This window comes from Budorcas taxicolor, chromosome 4 (assembly GCF_023091745.1).
Source record: "Budorcas taxicolor isolate Tak-1 chromosome 4, Takin1.1, whole genome shotgun sequence".
NCBI lineage: Eukaryota > Metazoa > Chordata > Mammalia > Artiodactyla > Bovidae > Budorcas > Budorcas taxicolor.
Genome location: NC_068913.1, coordinates 21,735,082 through 21,755,640, shown reverse-complemented (window position 1 = coordinate 21,755,640; position 20,559 = coordinate 21,735,082). Strand labels below are relative to the sequence as shown.

The following is a 20,559-nucleotide window of genomic DNA, read 5'->3' as shown; positions in this document are numbered from 1 at the left end:
ATTTTCCTCATAATGTTGGTTCTCAGCTTATTATTTCCAATAGTGATATGAGATGATGGAAGTTAATGACATGGTACATATTATATTATGTTTTACAAAGGGAAGAAATCAAGATTCAAAGAGGTTAAGTAATTTTCATAAGAGAGATCAAATTGATAGGGCCTGAAAATAGATTGCTATATTTGGTAACTGTGAAATCAGCTTTCCTAGTCACTGATTCATCATTCATTGTCTCATCAGATTTAAAGAGCTTGTTCTAATTTTTGTACACTTAATTTGATACTCTTATATAACTTCTTATTAAAGTTTAATTACTTATTGAAGATGAAAGCTCAGCTTGACTTCACAGTGATCTTTCCTTATCCACCAAACTGATTTGTCATTTGAGAGTTATATTTTAAATTAAAATGAAATTAAAACTCAAATCAAAAAAGTCATGAGCGCTCCTATTTTTTTCCTTTAAAAGGGAAATTTAATCTGTTTTAGGTCAATAAATATTCAAAATTTAATTGTTTATGCTCATAAATGCACACAAAGGGGTCCTCTTGACAGAGTGCATACTTATAATTAAGTCAATTAATATAATATAGAGTGGCGCGATATGCCAGGCATTTGAATTACCAATCTATGGGATTATTTCAAGACAGACATTTAAGATCACATGTTCGCTTCTATCCACGGAAAAAAATCCCTTGAAATGACCAAATCAATACAAAATAAGCAAAATTATTTTTCAGTGTTGGAAAAAAGGAAAGACACTAGAATTCTTCAAAAGCTTTGAGGTCTTTCATCGACCACAGTACGCAAAGGATTGGATTTAAGGGAATAAAGACTATCTGCATGTTAAAATAGTCAAAGGATGGACTCTGAGGAAATAAGCACATAACATTCCCCTAGTAGGAGCCCAGATTTAAAAACAAGAGCAGTCTGTAAATTATCAGGAAAGTGCGTATATTCGTAAATGGCTGTCTGGAGGACAAACTGGTATATTTGGATGGACACATCTGCAATACTGATGTATCAAAAGCTTGAAATTTTGAAAAGCTTTTGACTAAATTACCTGACCAATATAAAACAGTGAATGTTTACTGTAACGTTCTTATAGTTTGGAAACAATTTTTTTAAAAACTTAAATTTCCACAAATAGAATATCAATTAGATAAATTGCTGTAAATTGATACAACTTGCCACACAACCAGAGTATAAATCTAACTGGGCAAATATGAAGAGTATCCGACTTTAAGTGTTTAGTAGGATCAGTCTTTGTATTTCTCTGTGTGTGTGTATGTGTATGTGTGTGTGTGTACCTGAGCCTGCCCACCATCAATTGAAATGGAGTGACTTTTATAGCAGATTGTAAAGTAAAAATAGCAGATTATAAAACAACTTATAGCATGACCTTAAATTTATTTAAATATATTTTTAATTGCCTAATAGAATGATAGCAAAATACGAAGACTAGTTACCTTTAGTTTATGGGAGTTATAAAGAATTTTCTGATAATTGGCAGTCATTTCTAGTTATTTTTTCCCTATGTATTTACTCAAGTATAAACAAATAGAATTTTTTTAATTCTGTGACTTGTATAGTTCAAAAATAAAATATAGTGCAGCAATCATGAGACAGAATACAGTATACTACAAAGCTGTGCACTCCTTGATCTTGGTAAACAAGGACATGCTGTTCCATAACCAAATCCAGGAGGGAAAATGCACCATCTCATCTGAAGGATACAAACATATTTAGTCAAACAAGAAACTGGCTCATTTGAGAGTTTTATAGCAAACAAGGACAGAAAGTAGTTTGCATAATTTTCTTATGCTCCTTTTATAGTGTTTATCTTTTATAAGACTCTTTGGAACAGTTGCTAGCCACCTGTCAATAATGTGGCCTTTTATAGACTCAACCTTTTATTGTTCTCATGCCCTTGACATATTAAAAAAAAACAACTTAGAAGGAGTCCGTGTTGAATATGGTGGGCAACATACTAATTTTAAATTTAAAAGACTGGCTTTTGTAGACTGAAATAAAGAGAGAGTTTTGCATGACATGAAGAGAATAGGCATGCTATGAAATCCTCTTTAGCAGGAATAAAAATAAATTCATTATTTTATAAACATTTTTTGAAAGTTAGTTAAGAATCATATTTAAAGCACTAGCCAGTGGAAAACTAAGCCACATAGAATTCATTTAAAGTTGTTGTAACAAATTTTGCATAATTTTGCATCAGTTCCAAGTGAAAATATTTGGATTGTGAATCCAACAATTACATAAATATTTTGTATATGTAAACAGTTGTTGAAACTTCTTCTTGCTGGAATAAGACATCTAGTGTTTTTTCTCAATTTACATAAAATCTGTCAAGCTAAATTTTCTACATATATTTATTGACTTGCATCCTAAAAGCACTTTGCATGATACTGAATGAACACAGTCCTATAAATCTGTATGCAGGAATACATTTCCATTCATAAAGGAATATTATCCAAGCCCTTAAGTAAAAAGCTACCTACTTTTTATTTTGTACAATTAGATTTCTAGTTCTCTGATTATAATCATGAACAAGAGCAATAAATAAAGCGAGTTTCAAACCAATGTAAATTCTTTCTACTCTTGTTAAAAAATAAAAACCCAAACATCCTGACACACAAACACAACATTTCCAATACCACCATTTCCCACTCTTAGTAATATAAGATGTGGGGCTACAATTTAATACTTATGCAGAGACATATGAATTAAAAATATCACATTCTCATATTGTGTTTGGGAGACAACTTCATGTTCTCCTGGATAGAATTTGAATGTCGTGCTTTCAAATTGCACTTCAAAATATTTGTAGTTCTTAAAACATGATGGCTAACTGGGCTGACAGTTCTTAGCTGCCAAGAACAATTTTAGATGTGGTCCCCTTTCTGTTCAATGTGTGATTATTTTAATAGTATGTGGAGGACAGAGGTAGATAGCTCTTTATCAGGTATACATTGGTGAAGATCTGGTTTTTCAATTGGACACAAGTGTAATACCCAAGGTGCAATGAGAAGATAAGAAAACAGGTAAGATAGCCTGCAAAGTGAATGAGCTTTATTTAAGTTCAATTGTGATTACATCACCACCTCTACTTTCACTGGTACCCTCATGCATTTATTTTCATTTAGCCTAGTGAGTATTTTTATAGATCTTTAGAATTTTCTTTGGGTACCTCCTGGTTCTCAGTGCATATATATGTGGAATAAAAGAAACCCAACAATGTTATCTATAACTAAATGATTAATAGGAATCTATGATAATATTTTTGGAATAAAAATTGAATTTGTATATAGAATATATGCTTTTTCTAGTTATCTAAGGAAACTTTAGAAATACTTGAGCATGTCCGACCTTTAGCATGGACTGCAGCCTACCAGGCTCCTCTGTCCATGGGATTTTCCAGGCAAGAGTACTGGAGTGGGGTGCCATTGCCTTCTCCTTTTCATTATCAGTATGTATGAGATAGTGTAGACATTTCCTTGAACTCAATTTTTTTCCTGCTGGCATTGATATTAAGCATGTATTGCTAAGTCATTTCAGTCATGTTCAACTCTTTGTAGTGCTATGGACTGTAGATCACCAGGCTCCTCTGTCTATAGGATTCTTCAGGCAAGAATACTTCAGTGGGTCACCTTGCCCTTCTCTAGGGGATCTTCCCAACCCAGGAATTGAATCCGTGTTGCTTAAGTCTCCTACATTGGCAAGTGGGTTTTTTACCACTGGCGCCACCTGGGAAGCCCTAAGCATGTAACTAATGCCTTGAATAAAAAGATCTACAAAACAAATTCTCTCTTTCCTGAACAAAATAATTGAGGAAATTCATTCAGAAGCCAGCCATGAAAATTAAAAAGATATGATCAAGCCAAATTTTACAAAAATATGCAGAGTTCTATTGTTAAGGGGCCATAGAACCAGTCTAATGTGATAAACAAATATTGCCAAACTATTATTTAGTAAATTAACTGAAATTGTAGTAAACATGATGTGAGAAGCATGCAGGGCTTCATCCATCTTTATTTATCCTAGAATAACTTTCAAACTTAATAGTTAACTGCTGCTGCTGCTGCTAAGTCGCTTCAGTCGTGTCCGACTCTGTGCAACCCCATAGACGGCAGCCCACCAGGCTCCCCTGTCCCTGGGATTCTCCAGGCAAGAGCACTGGAGTGGGTTGCCATTTCCTTCTCCAATGCATGAAAGTGAAAAGTGAAAGTGAAGTCGTTCAATCATGTCAGACTCTTAGCGACCCCATGGGGTGCAGCCTACCAGACTCCTCCATCCATGGGATTTTCCAGGCAAGAGTACTGGAGTGGGGTGCCATCGCCTTTTCCTTACAGTTAACTAGTAGTGTATATTTCTGCTTCCTAAGTTCAGATGGTTTGTTTTTTAGTATGTGTGTTTGCTTACTCAATAATCACATACAAACTTAAAGCCAGTTAACATTTTGTATAATCAGATGTCTGTAATAAAATATTTTCATCAATTAGTTGAAGCATACCCATTAGTAGTAGTGCAACCTACCTAAGGAGTACAATTAAATATTCTTAAGTGGCAAATCTGAAACTTCTATATCTACTTGGAGGATAAAAGACTAACTTCTTAATAGTCTTAATCTGATTTGGTCTATTCAGTCTAATTTCATATTTATATCAAGAATTAGAAAACAATGAATTATTAAGAAGTTCTCCTGAATTATACCTGGGTTTTATACTTTGAGTTAGTTCAAGACTCTTACATTTTGAAATTTAGATTTAATGGTATATAACTCATTTTGACTGTGTGGATCACAATAAACTGTGGAAAATTCTGAAAAAAGATGGGAATACCAGACCACCTGACCTGCCTCTTGAGAAACCTATATGCAGGTCAGGAAGCAACAGTTAGAACTGGACATGAAATAACAGACTAGTTCCAAATAGGAAAAGGAGTACGTCAAGGCTGTATATTGTCATCCTGCTTATTTAACTTATATGCAGAGTACATCATGAGAAACACTGGGCTGGAAGAAGCACAAGCTGGAATCAAGATTGCAGGGAGAAATATCAATAATCTCAGATATGCAGATGACACCACCCTTATGGCAGAAAGCGAAGAGGAACTAAAAAGCCTCTTGATGAAAGTGAAAGAAGAGAGTGAAAAAGTTGGCTTAAAGCTCAACATTTAGAAAACTAAGATCACGGTATCTAGTCCCATCACTTCATGGCAAATAGATGGGAAAACAGTGTCAGACTTTATTTTGGGGGGCTCCCAAATCACTGCTGATGGTGACTGTAGCCATGAAATTTAAAGATGCTTATTCCTTAGAAGGAAAGTTATGACCAACCTAGATAGCATATTCAAAAGCAGAGACATTACTTTGCCAACCAAGGTCCGTCTAGTCAAGGCTATGGTTTTTCCAGTGGTCATGTAAGGATGTAAGAGTTGGACTGTGAAGAAAGCTGAGTGCCAAAGAATTGATGCTTTTGAACTGTGGTGCTGGAGAAGACTCTTGGGAGTCCTTTGGACTGGAAGGAGGTCCAACCAGTCCATCCTAAAGGAGATCAGTCCTGGGTGTTCATTGGAAGGACTGATGCTAAAGCTGAAACTCCAATACTTTGTCCACCTCATGTGAAGAGTTAACTCATTGGAAAAGACCCTGATGCTGGGAGGGATTGGGGGCAGGAGGAGAAGGGGATGACAGAGCATGAGATGGCTGGATGGCATCACCGAGTCGATAGACATGAGTTTGAGTAGACTTCGGGAGTTGGTAATGGACAGGGAAGCCTGGTGTGCTGCGATTCATGGGGTCGCAAAGAGTCGGACATGACTGAGCGACTGAACTGAATTGAAATGAACTCATAACTTGATGGTCCAACATAAATGCGTCTTTATGTGCTGTGTTTAGGTTGAGAAATAAAGATTACTGTTGTTCAGGTACAATAAGGACTTCCCTGGTGGCTCAGACAGTAAAGCGTCTGTCTACCATGTGGGAGACCCGGGGTCGGGAAGTTCCCCTGGAGAAGGAAATGGCAATCCACTCCAGTACTATTGCCTGGAAAATCCCATGGATAGAGGAGCCTGGTAGGCTACAGTCCATGGGGTCGCAAAGAGTCGGACACGACTGAGCGACTTCACTTCTACTTCAGGTACAATAAAGAAAATGAGTAGATAGCAAAGATGTATGTAAGTAACTAAAATTATATATACACACACACACACACACACACACATATATATATATATATATATATATATATATATATATATATCTCACTATGTTCCCTTGAGAGAGTCTCAGATTCTGATTCTCAAACTGGTTATTTAGAAAATCTCTAAGTGAGCATCAACAGGTTTCTAAATACATATTTTCCTTTGATAAGTTGAAAGTAATATTAAAACACTATCAGGTAGTCTGTGTTTAAAAATATAATAAATTCATTGACCTTCTTGGCTCATAAAGTTTTGACATCAGTACTGTGGAAGGACTGTTTCCATAAATGTATTTTAAGCCCCTTATGACTTATTACATATGCATATGAAGTTCATAAAGTAATGATATGGGTATGCCACAGATCAAATTCTTATTTTCATGCAACTGTGATTAGTTAGCATAATATTTTCAGACAATCTCTTCTCTATTTACAACTCCACTATTCCATTTGTAATGAAGTTAACGTCTTCCCAAGTTGTAAACATCTTCCTAGTTAAAAAAATTAAACGTTTAAATAGAAGCACATTCTTCATATCTCATTCTTTGTAGATTGATTTTGTAAGGAGTATTTAAGTCTCAAGCTCTAAAATCTAGGATAAATCATAAAAATAAAAGTCAGAACTGGAATCTGAAATCCAAGATGGTTTACTTATTCATTTAAGATGTGAACTTGGCAAGTGACTTCTCCTTAGCACTGTTTTCTTCATCCATAGAGTGAACCTGCTGGCCTAGTTTAGTGGTCTTTCACTTTTCAGACAGAAGTCTCTTCTCAAACAATATATATATATAACTTCAACATGCATAAAAATGAATGATAATAGTGGAGCTTTTCTTAGGGAAGAAGCCATGAGGAAGGAGGACATTGGGGTGGGGCTGAGTGACCCGAGTCCAACTATGTATGCTGCCTGTCCCCTTCCCATATAACCTATTGAAGATGCTCTCAGTTCAGATGGGTTCAGTTGCTCAGTCGTGTCCAACTCTTTCTGACCCCATGAATCACAGCATGCCAGGCCTCTCTGTCCATCACTAATTCCCAGAGTCCACCTAAACCCATATCTATTGAGTCGGTGATGCCATCCAACCATCTCATCCTCTGTCGTCCCCTTCTCCTCCTGGCCTCAATCTTTCCCAGCATCAGGGTCTTTTCAAATAAGTCAGCCCTCCGCATCAGGTGGCCAAAGTATTAGAGTTTAAGCTTCAACATCAGTCCCTCCAATGAGCACCCAGGACTGATCTCCTTTAGGATGGACTGGTTCGATCTCTTTGCAGTCCAAGGGACTCTCAAGAGTCTTCTCCAACACCACAGTTCAAAAGCATCAATTCTTCAGCACTCAGCTTTCTTTATAGTCCAACTCTCACATCCACACATGACCACTGGAAAAACCATAGCCTTGACTAGACGGACTTTGGTGGCAAAGTAATGTCTCTGCTTCTTAATATGCTGTCCAGGTTGGTTATAGCTTTCCTTCCAAGAAGCAAGTGTCTTTTAATTTCATGGCTGCAATCACCATCTGCAGTGATTTTGGAGTTCCCAAAAAATAAAGTCAGCCACTGTTTCCACTGTATCCCCATCTATTTGCCAAAAAGTGATGGGACTGGATGCCATGATCTTAGTTTTTTGAATGTTGAGCTCTAAGCCAACTTTTTCAATCCCCTCTTTCACTTTCATCAAGAGGCTCTTTAGTTCTTCTCTTTCTGCCATAAAGGTGGTATCATCTGCATATCTGAGGTTATTGATATTTCTCCCTGCAATCTTGATTCCAGCTTGTGCCTCTTCCAGCCCAGTGTTTCTCATAATATACTCTGCACAGAAGTTAAATAAGCAGGGTGACAATTTACAGCCTTGATGTAGACCTTTTCCTGTTTGGAACCAGTCTGTTGTTCCATGTCTAGTTCTAACTGTTGCTTCCTGACCTGCACATAGGTTTCTCAAGAGGCAGGTCAGGTGGTCTGGTATTCCCATCTCTTTCAGAATTTTCCACAATTTATTGTGATCCACACAAGCTTTGGCATAGTCAATAAAGCAGAAATAGATGTTTTTCTGGAACTCTCTTGCTTTTTTGATGACCAGTGGATGTTGGCAATTTGATCTCTGGCTCCTCTGCCTTTTCTAAAACCAGCTTGAACATCAGGAAGTTCACAGTTCATGTATTGCTGAAGCCTGGCTTGGAGAATTTTGAGCATTACTTTACTACTGTGTGAGATGAGTGCAACTGTGTGGTAGTTTGAGCATTCTTTGACATTGCCTTTCTTTGGGATTGGAATGAAAACTGACCTTTTCCTGTCCTGTGGCCACTGGTGAGTTTTCCAAATTTCTGGCATACTGAGTGCAGCACTTTCACAGCATCATCTTTCAGGATTTGAAACAGCTCCACTGGAATGCCATCACCTCCACTAACTTTGTTCGTAGTGATGCTTCCTAAGGCCCACCTGACTTCATATTCCAGGATGTCTGGCTCTGGTTAGTGTGAGTGATCATACCTTTGTGATTATCTGGGTCATGAAGATCTTTTTTGTACAGTTCTTCTGTGTATTCTTGCCACCTCTTCTTAATATCTTCCGCTTCTGTTAGGTCCATACCATTTCTGTCCTTTATTGAGCCCATCTTTGCATGAAATGTTCCCTTGGTATCTCTAATTTTCTTGAAGAGATCTCTAGTCTTTCCCATTCTGTTGTTTTCCTGTATTTCTTTGCATTGATCACTGAGGAAGGCTTTCTTATCTCTACTTCCTATTCTTTGGAACTCTGCATTCAAATGGGTATATCTTTCCTTTTCTCCTTTGCTTTCGCTTCTCTACTTTTCACAGCTATTTGTAAGGCATCTTTAGACAGCCATTTTGCTTTTTTGCATTTCTTTTCCATGGGGATATTCTTGCTCCCTTTCTCCTGTACAATGTCATGAACCTCCGTCCATAGTTCATCAGGCATTCTGTCTATCAGATCTAGTCCCTTAAATCTATTTCTCACTTTCACTGTGTAGTCATAAGGAATTTGATTTAGGTCATACATGAATGGTCTAGTCTACATCAAATAGTTCCTCAGATGCCATGGATGGATTTTGAAAATAATGTGATTGTATGATTTTTACATTTCTTTAAAATTCCAAAATAATGTAATCTCAATTACATAAATTGATATTTGTCTGTTAAAGCCCTGAGAATCCTGTCTTTAAAAAACAAATGATATATGCAAATATAAGTTGGTTTTAATCTATGATAAGAAGGATTTTAAGGTTAAGAGCCCACATTTCTTATTAAATCCTCTGACTTATATATTCCATAAAATTGCTCCATAATGTCACTACATAGTTCATATTTAAGAAATGAATACATTGATAAAATGCAAAGTAACCCTTTAAGATGCAGAAAATTACAAAAGTCTTTTAGTTAAATTTTTATTTTTTTGTCCATCTGTACATTTTACTGTGGAGATGAGAAAGAAAATTTTTTTTGGTAAACTTAAGGGCAGATTGTGCTATAAAATGAAGAAGATTCTTCACTCCCCAGCTTTGGTCACCAGAAAGAGAACACTTCTGTCAACACATGTGTACAACTAATAGATTCTTGAGGTCATAGGAGGTAGAGCAACGGAAAATGAGGGAGAAGAGAGCACACTGTACAAAATAGTTAATTGCTCAGGAAAAAAAAAAAAAAGCCTGCAGGAGACAGAGTTCTTCACAAGATGTCATTTTCTTTGCCAGTTTGTGAAATGAATGTGATGGATGTAAGGCAAGGGGAACAGGTTTTCACTGTGACTAGTTTCTGGTGACCTTTATGAGCAAAGGTTCTCTTCTACCTCACATTAAGACAATTCATAAAATTAAGTTTTCAGTAATCCCAAAAGGACTCAAAGTTAACCTGTCCCAGCAGTTACCTTATATAAATTCTGTGGCACAGTTCACCTTCCGCAAGAATAGAATTTAGATCATTACTTTCCATCAGCCCTGTAAAGAGACCTACTTTACCACCCTTCAGGGAAGTTAACATTCTAGATCTTGAAGTGTCTTTCTGAAACATGAAATAATTTGTGGTTTTCTTCTAGCAGCGCTGTTAACTCTCGTATTTTTTTTTAGGTCCGTGGGGCCGATGCATGGGAGACGGATGTGGCCCAGGAGGCATTCAGACCCGAGCTGTGTGGTGTGCACATGTGGAAGGATGGACAACGTTGCATACAAACTGCAAGCCGGCCGAGAGACCCAGTAACCAGCAGAATTGTTTCAAAGTCTGTGATTGGCACAAAGAGTTGTACGACTGGAGGCTGGGACCGTGGAATCAGTGTCAGCCGGTGATTTCAAAAAGCCTGGAGAAACCCCTGGAGTGCGTTAAGGGAGAGGAAGGCATTCAGGTGCGGGAGATAACGTGCATCGAAAAAGAGAAAGATGTCCCTGCGGAGGATATCATCTGTGAGTACTTCGAGCCCAAGCCGCTCCTGGAGCAGGCCTGCCTCATCCCCTGCCGGCAGGACTGCATCGTGTCCGAGTTTTCCGCCTGGTCTGAATGCTCCAAGACGTGCGGCAGCGGGCTCCAGCACCGGACGCGTCACGTGGTGGCGCCCCCCCAGTTCGGTGGCTCGGGGTGCCCGAACCTGACGGAGTTTCAGGTGTGCCAGTCCGGCCCCTGCGAGGCCGAGGAGCGCATGTACAGCTTGCAGGTGGGGCCCTGGAGCACGTGCTCGATGCCCCACTCGAGACAAATGAGACAGGCCAGGAGACGGGGGAAGAGTAAAGAGCGGGACAAGGACCGAGGGAAAGGGGTAAAGGATCCAGAGGCCCGTGAACTGATCAAGAAGAAGAGAAACAGAAACAGGCAGAACCGCCAAGAGAACAAATACTGGGACATCCAGATTGGATACCAGACCAGAGAGGTTATGTGCGTGAACAAGACGGGGAAAGCTGCTGATTTGAGGTAAGGTATCTCTCTGTCAAGACCACGCGTTAGAGAGTATTTAAGACCTGTGGTTGGAAGTCCTGAAATTCCTATATGTGTCCATCCAGGGTGAGCCACCCCCAAGGGGGGCATTTTTCATTTTAAAGCACTTAAATGTTTGTAGATTTCCTGAAGTTATTTTTGTTTTGTTCATACTTAGGCACTCTACCACTAGAGTTCATTTAAATGTTCCTGTCAAAATCTAAAGCTTAGGAGATTCTCTATGAGATGATACTGCTGCAAGTCAGCAATGCTGTTTTCCACCTATAAGAAGGGGGGAAAAAAAAGACTTACATAAAGGGCTGGAATTTAGGAATGTTCAATTCAGGTACTTATTTTAGTGAGACTAAGGCACACTTGCAATTTCTAAGTTCATAGCATTTTCAGAGTTACCCTATGAACAAAATCTAAACTACCACCCAGGGAGCTATTTGTAAGAATAATTCCTTTCACATTTTATAAAATGGAATAACTTTCCCCAGAGAAGAAAAGGAGGAACCAGCAGAAAATAAGGTAAGTAGAAGTTATTTAATCATGAGTAGCTTAGTTTAGAAAACATGTAATTAATTGGCTGCATTGTCTAGACAGAAATTATTTGTCAAATTATCTCTGGGTAAACAAGTACTGTATTATGAAATACTTTCTCATGTGTGATTTATTTCTTGTGAAAATATTCATTGAGGATTATCTGAAGGATATGAGGTTCTCTGGATATTCTAAATTTTGCTCTTGGATAAGCCAGACCATCTGGGAGTGGCTTATCTGAATCATTTACATAATTGCTTCTTCTGAAATATTTACGAAGCTATGATTTGGAGTGAACTGAGAGAAATTGTGGTAACATCACTCAGAATTTTATATCATATTTATTGTAGAAATGACATTGAAAGTGTCATCTCCTCCATCACACAGTCTGTTCTCTTGATTAAAAACACATAAGATAAATTTCACAGAAGTCTCAATCCATGTGCTTCTGGTGAGCATCTGGATCATTTTCCTTATGGCCCCTGGAAATCTTGTAATAGATCACGTTTTCCTGTTTACTTTGGCTCTTGAGAATATAAATAGAAGTGTGTGCATGCCTATTATTTACTAACCACTGCCCCCGCCCCCACCACTGGCTTCTTTTTCTTCTCATCCTGATTATTTTCCTTCATTCATTCCTGTCTAATGATTTTACTGTCTATGGATTTTGAAAGCTGACTGAAAGCCTTTTTGAAGCAGGATACAATTGCAATAAGTGAGAAAACAGACAACTGATATATCTGCCTAAGACAATTTCTTTCATCATAGTGCTGCTCTGGTTGCTATTTTTAGCATATTGGTACTCCCTTTTTTTACTTACACAGCACAGTTGTATTTTCTTTCAGCCGTATAGTAATTTGCTCTTTCTGTCTATTCAGAAGTTGTTTGTCCAACTATTTTTCTGGTCTTGCTAAAGTATACTTCTCTTGCCTTCATAACTCAGGTTCCCTATACCCCCGTGTGTATGTGTGTGTGTGTGTGTGTGTGTGTGTGTGTGTTCACCTCTGATGCTGTGTCATGTACATTTTCAGTTCAATCTCTGTTTTTTCTTTTCTGACTGACCTTTTCCTGGTGATTTCCTGATCTCTTTTCCTCAAGTATTAGTTATATTAGTTATTTGGCTCCCACCATTTAATTGAATGAGCCTCCAAGGCAACTTGAGTTTTCTCCTGCTGTCACTGGGCTAATATACTGTAGACATTTGATTTCATGTTGACTACTGAATTAAAAGTATAATTAGAATAGTAGCTACCACTGCATGGAACCTGATATTCTCAACCAGTTATTTGGAAGTAAATAGATTTAAAAATCTGTAGCTCTGTCAGGTTCTTATTTCATTAGACATATCATATCTATACCAATAAAATGACAGCTGCATGTATGCTACAACTGACTTAGTTTATACTAGGGTATAAATTAAACTTTATGTTAAAACAAATTGCTTCATAATATTTCTCTTTTGAAGACTATACAGACTATATGAATATCTCTGGTTAAGAGAGTTAGTTTTAGTAAAGAACAGACAACAATTAGATATTTTGCCTCCATTTTTCTCAAGTATTACACAATATCAGTAAAGCTAATAAAGTGTAAAGAGTAAATGGATAACGCCAACAAAGAACAAGGCCACAGGTGTAAGACTTGATGATTAAAGTGATTTATTTTATATCAAATTCAGAAACAGTTTTATTATGTAAGAGAATAAAAAGTTATTTAGTAAAGCTAAAAAGACCTATTATAAAACCTAAATAAACTTAGCTAAGTAAATCTAAGAATCTTGGGTAAGCAGTTGATAGTGCAAATAAAAATTTTAGTAGAATTGCTGCTAGAAATTCAAAGCTAAAGAAAATAGATTTGCTTTCTGCTTCAAACAGATTAAAATTAATAAGGATGAAAAAAGGAATGAAACTACATCTTTTATGACAATAGGAAATAATCACAGTCCCAAACGATAATTGATAGAGAAGATTTGGCCAATGCAGAGAAATTAGATCTAATTGAGAGAGGACTTTCCAGGCCCCTATAATGAAAAGAACATCTTTTTTGGGTATTAGTTCTAAAACGTCTTGTAGATCTTCATAGAACCGTTCAACTTCAGCTTCTTCAGCGTTATTAGTTGTGGCGTAGGCTTGGATTACCATGATATTGCAAAAGTAGGAAGTCAAGAAACACCTGGAGTAACAGGCAAATTTGGCCTTGGAGTATGGAATGAAGCAGGGCAAGAGAATGCACTGGTCATAGCAAACATCCTCTTCCAACAACACAAGAGAAGACTCTACACATGGACATCACCAGATGGTCAACACCAAAATCAGATTGATTATATTCTTTACAACCAAAGATGGAGAAGCTCTATACAGTCAGATAAACAAGACCGGGAGCTGACTGTGGCTCAGATCATGAACACCTTATTGCCAAATTCAGACCTAAATTGAAGAAAGTAGGGAAAACCACTAGACCATTCAGGTATGACCTCAATCAAATCCCTTGTGATTTTACACTGGAAGTGAGAAACAGATTTAAGGGACTAGATCTGATAGACAGAGTGCCTGATGAAGTATGGATGGAACTTCGTGACATTGTACAGGAGACAGGGATCAAGACCATCCCCATGGAAAAGAAATGCAAAAAAGCAAAATGGCTGTCTGAGGAGGCCTTACAAACAGCTGTGAAAAGTAGAGAAGTGAAAGCAAAGGAGAAAAGGAAAGATATACCCATTTGAATGCGGAGTTCCAAAGAATAGCAAGGAGAGATAAGAAAGCCATCTTCAGCGATCAGTGCAAAGAAATAGAGGAAAACAATAGAATGGGAAAGACTAGAGATCTCTTCAAGAAAATTAGAGATACCAAGGGAACATTTCATGCAAAGATGGGCTTGATAAAGGACAGAAATGATATGGACCTAACAGAAGCGGAAGATATTAAGAAGAGGTGGCAAGAATACACAGAAGAACTGTCCAGAAAAGATCTTCATGACCCAGATAATCACAATGGTGTGATCACTCACCTAGAGCCAGATACCCTGGAATGTGAAGTCCAGTGGGCCTTAGAAAGCATCACTACGAGCAAAGCTAGTGGAGGTGATGGCATTCCAGTGGAGCTATTTCAAATCCTGAAAGATGATGCTGTGAAAGTGCTGCACTCAATATGCCAGCAAATTTTGGAAAACTCAGCAGTGGCCACAGGACTGGAAAAGGTCAGTTTTTATTGCAATCCCAAAGAAAGGCAGTGCCAAAGAATGCTCAAACTACCACACAGTTGCACTCATCTCACACAGTAGTAAAGTAATGCTCAAAATTCTCCCAGCCAGGCTTCAGCAATACATGAACTGTGAACTTCCAGATGTTCAAGCTGGTTTTAGAAAAGGCAGAGGAACCAGAAATCAAATTGCCAACATCTGCTGGATCATGGAAAAAGCAAGAGAGTTCCAGAAAAACATCTATTTCTGCTTTATTGACTATGCCAAAGCCTTTGACTGTGTGGATCACAATAAACTGTGGAAGATTCTGAGAGAGATGGGAATACCAGACCACCTGACCTGCCTCTTGAGAAATCTGTATGAAGGTCAGGAAGCAACAGTTAAAACTGGACATGGAACAACAGACTGGTTCCAAATAGGAAAAGGAGTACTTCAAGGCTGTATATTGTCACCCTGCTCATTTAACTTATATGCAGAGTACATCATGAGAAATGCTGGGCTGGAAGAAGCAGAAGCTGGAATCAAGATTGCCGGGAGAAATATCAATAACCTCAGATATGCAGATGACACCACCCTTATGGCAGAAAGTGAAGAGGAACTAAAAAGCCTCTTGATGAAAGTGAAAGAGGAGAGTGAAAAAGTTGGCTTAAACTCAACATTCAGAAAACTAAGATCATGGCATCTGGTCCCATCACTTCATGGGAAATAGATGGGGAAACAGTGGAAACAATATCAGACTTTAATTTTGGGGGCTCCAAAATCACTGCAGATGGTGATTGCAGCCATGAAATTAAAAGACATTTACTCCTTGGAAGGAAAGTTATGACCAACCTAGATAGCATATTGAAAAGCAGAGACATTACTTTGCCACCAAAGTCCATCTAGTCAAGACTATGGCTTTTCCAGTAGTCATGTATGGATGTGAGAGTTGGACTGTGAAGAAAGCTGAGTGCCAAAGAATTGATGCTTTTGAACTGTGGTGTTGGAGAAGACTCTTGAGAGTCCCTTGGACTTCAAGGACATCCAATCAGTCCATCCTAAAGGAGATCAATCCTGGGTGTTCATTGGAAGGACTGATGCTGCAGCTGAAACTCCAGTACTTTGGCCACCTCATGTGAAGAGTTGACTCATTGGAAAAGATCCTGATTCTCGGAGGGATTGGGGACAGGAGGAGAAGGGGACGACAGAGGATGAGATGGGTGGATGGGATCACCAACTCGATGGACATGAGTTTGGGTGGACTCTGGGAGTTGGTGATGGACAGAGAGGCCTGGCGTGCTGTGAATCATGGGGTTGCAAAGAATCAGACACCACTGTGCAACTGAACTGAACTGAACTGAACTGGGAGAGGACAATAAGAGGGACGTCATGTTTTTTACATCTTGCATATGCACTTGAAATCTCCAAGAGTAGCTTGAAATTTCTGAGGTGCCAAGTCAATGGCACATCTTACAATGGCATGAACTGTGTTGGTGAAAGGGCTGCTGGGGCATCCTTGGGTTCTCCTTGAAAACAGAATGACATAATAGAAGGACTGGAGGAAACTCAGTATGCTATTAGTTTGATGGACTAGGGGATTAAAATTTTGATGACCAGTAGGCAATGGCACCCCACTCCAGTACTCTTGCCTGGAAAATCCCATGGACGGAGGAGCCTGGTAGGCTTCAGTCCATGGGGTCGCGAAGAGTCGCACACGACTGAGCAACTTCACTTTCCCTTTTCGCTTTCAGGCATTGGAGAAGGAAATGGTGACCCACCCCAGTGTTCTTGCCTGCAGAATCCCAGGGATGGCAGAGCCTGGTGGTCTGCCGTCTATGGGGTCGCACAGAGTCAGACATGACTGAAGCAACTTAGCAGCAGCAGCAGAAGAGAGTTATAAAGAATTACACACACTATGACGTAAGGGGCTTCCTTGTGAACCTGTGATTTCCAGCCAGGCTTGAATAGAGTCTTAACCTAGGTAAAGAATTGTTGGGAAAGTATTGACAAACAGCTCTTTAAGAAACCAAACATATTAAAGGAAATACGGTCTTCTGAATCAAAACCAGAGTTTAGTGATCAAAGAAGAGTCAAGAAAATAGAATTTTAAAACTGATTTGTCAGAGCTCAGAAAAGAATTATAAAACAAGAAAGTCAAGTTTATATTGCATACATCAGTAAGTAGAAGATATTCCATGGTACAAGGTGTCAGTGAGATGGGAAACAGTTTTAAGACCATCAAGTAAGCTGCAATTAAAAAAAAAAAAATGATGGATCTGGAAACAAAAGAGATCCCTATATGAAATACTGGTATTCCTCAAGATAAAACCAGAAAGAAAAAAAAAAGATCAGAGAAAAGGGAAGCAAAAGAAGATAAAACCCCCAAAATATAATCGAAGACTTTCCTGAGCTTGAAAGGCTTCAATCCACAGATTGAAATTGCAAAGGGTCAATATTCTGCTAGAGGAGACTGAAATAATGTTCTTGTGGAAGAAGTAATACAGAACTATTTTATGAAGAGAGAGAGACAACGAGAAACTAAACCAAAGAGAATAAAACCCAATTCTGAAAGACTAGAAGCATTTCCTTTGTAGTGAAAAATAAGATAAGGCAGCACATTATCTCCACTGCTAACACTGATCTGTTGGTACTAGTCAATGTAGTTGGAAAGAGCAAGAAGGGAAAACTGGAAAGCAGGTGGAAATATTAAGATTTTTTTCTAGATGTTTTAGAAAACTCAAAATATTCAACTGAAAAAACAGTATAAACAAAAAAAAACCCTCAATAGGATGGATGGACACAAAGATAATATCCCCAAATCAATATCTCTCATAGATGCAAACTGCAATTAGCTAAATATGATAGAAACAAAGTACTAAAATATCCCATTCACAATAGTAAGTTCAGTTCTGTAAATAAACCTACTTATAAAATTTCTGCACAGAGTACCAGACTTGGAAAGGTACAAAAGTAGATGTGTGCCTGTCCAGAACATCTAGTAAATATATCAACTATTCCTACAGTGTTACTGTAAAACAAACAAGAGAAAAGTAGAAGCCAGGAAAATTCTGAAAAATCAAAGTAGAGAGCAAAGACTAATGTCACAAGATAATTAAATGCATTTTATTCATTGAATAATAATAACAATTTTATGTTAGTGCATGAACAGTCAGATCAGAAAACAGTCTAGAAAAAAAGATCCTCAAAACCCTACAACATGGTGCCTGTGGTGAAGGAGCATTTCCAAGCTGGGGGAAAAGATACAATATAATTGTTTCGTTTGTGGGCAATTGCCGCCCCATGTAAAGAAGAAGTGGAACAGCGCAGAAAAATCCTGGAACAGGGCAGAAAAATCCTATCCCCTTTTCAGTTGTATACCAAACAAAGTCCAAATTCATTTAATACTTAAAAATGTTGTCTTTTTAAATACTTGAAGAAAGGGTGGAATTTTAAAATCTTAAAATAAGGAAGGATGCCTTAGGCCACAGAATCCAGAGGGCGTACAGGAAAAGATTGATCTATTCTTTTTATTGGAATAAAGAAAACTTTGCTTAGGAAAAATTGTTATCAATTAATATCCAAATAGATAAACCAAAAAAAATATTTGTGATATGTAAAACTGACACAGAGCCAGTTTTCTTAATGCTAAAGAACTCCTACAAATCATTAGGGGAAAAGTCCAAAATCTAATGTGGAAATCGACAAAAGTTCAAGAGAACAAAAAGACAAACCACACTGAGGACAACATCTGCAAGACACATTTGATAAAGGGCTGCTATCCAAAATATATGAAGAACTCTTAACACTCAGCAGTAAGAAAACAAATTACTGGATTAAAAAATGCACTGGAAACCTTTAAGAAACACCTCACCAAAGAAGACATACAAATGGCAGATAAGCGTATGAAAGATGCTGTATGTCATATGTCATCCAGGAGATGCAAGTGAAAGCAGTAATGTGATACCACCACAGACGGATTCGAATGGCCAAAGCCCAACACACGGACACCACCAAAAGCCAGTGAAGATGTGGGGCAACAGGAACTTTCCTACATTGCTGGAAGGAATACAGAGTGGCACAGCCATGTTGGAAGACAGATCGGCAGTTTCTTACAAAACTAAGTCTACTCTTACCAAATGATTATGCTTCTTGGTATTTACCCAAAGGAACTGAAAACATATGTCTACACAGAAATCTACACATGGATGTGTATAACAGCTTTATTCATAATTAGCAAAATCTGCAGACATCCAAGATGTCCTTCAGTAGGTGAATGGGTAAAGAAACTGTGTTACAGTCAGACGACAGAGTATTTTTCAGTGCTTAAAAAGAAATACACTATCAAGCCTTGAAAACACATGGAGGAAACTTAAATGCATATATTACTTTGTGAAAGAAGCCAATCTGAAGAGGCTGCATAGTGTATGTTTCCAACCATGTGGCATCCTGGAAATAGCAAAACTACAGAGACAATAAAGAGATCAGTGTTGCAGGGGTTAGATGGAAGGGTAGGGTATATAGGCAGGTCACAGAGAATTTTTAGGGCAACAGAACTACTCATTGGTATCATGTAATCCTGTGATGACTGACAAATGTCCAAACCCATCGAATGTACACCACCAAGAGTGAGCCATAATATAAACTACAGGTTGTGGGTGATAATGTGTCAAGTAGGTTCATCAGTACCACTGTGATGGGGGATGATGATAATGGGTGAGGGTATGCATGTGTCGAGGCAGAGGGTATATGGCAACCCTTTGTGTTTTTCACTCAATTTTACTGTGAACTTAAAACTGCTCTTAAAATCATGTCTATTAAATTCAGCAAAGGACAGGATCAGGTCAGAGAAAATATGCTAATCCTCAATCATAATTAAGAAGTATCAAACATTGTTCCATCTCATTTTCACCTGTCAGATTAGCAAATAAAAATGTTTGGTGGTGTATCAGGAATTAATAGCCTCCAGGTTTGGTGATTCATTAAAAGGACTCACAGGAATCAGCATATAACTGCATTGGTGGGTAAGATTTATTACAGTGAAAGGATACAGAGCAAAATTAGCCAAGGAAAATGTGCATGCAGAGAAGGTGAGAGGAAACCAAGAGGCAAGCTTCCAGGGTCCACTCTCTGAGGAGTTTCAGCCTGTGCCCCTCCAGCACAGAACTGCAACAACACGGGCAAGGTGGTGCCCCCGGGGGAAGCTCACTAGAGACTCAGGGCCCCCAAGTTTTAATTGGAGTTGATCACATAGGCACTCCCTACCTAGCATGTACAAAACTTGCAAACTCCCAGAGGGAAAACAGTGTTCTCCATAAATCAAATTGTAGACAAACAAATTAGTCACTGAGAGCCACTTTATAATTTAGAGCAGTTTTATCATTTAGAGAAAATTTGATATCAGTGTAGGGAACTGCTTACAAGTTAAGTTACCAGATGCCAGCTAATGGCCAGTCCTGCAAACAAGGCCTTTGTTTGGATAGAAGCCTGAGACTTGCTATTGTATCACCAGTAGTATTTAATTAGGGAAAGAAACCCTCTTATACACTGTTGGTGGGGGAAAAAATTGGTAAAAAGTATCTGAAAATAATTTATAAAATGTGTCAAAATTTAAAATACATGTTCCCTTTGGCAGTGATTTTATTTCTAGAATTAAAAAAAAAAAGTGTCTGTGTGTAAATATATGTATAGCTCATTATACAATGATTTGTTACAGAA

General features: G+C 38.2%; 1 protein-coding gene across 1 annotated transcript in view; it reads left to right on the top strand.

Annotated features, from left to right (window-relative positions):
- The first annotated feature begins 9,810 nt into the window (after positions 1-9,810).
- THSD7A (thrombospondin type 1 domain containing 7A) overlaps positions 9,811-20,559 on the top strand; it is a 284,830-nt gene continuing 274,081 nt past the window's right edge. Inside the window, exons 1-2 of the mRNA XM_052639078.1 lie at positions 9,811-9,832; positions 10,290-11,121. Coding sequence (XP_052495038.1) covers positions 9,811-9,832; positions 10,290-11,121 — 854 coding nt within the window. The remainder of the gene's footprint in view (positions 9,833-10,289; positions 11,122-20,559) is intronic.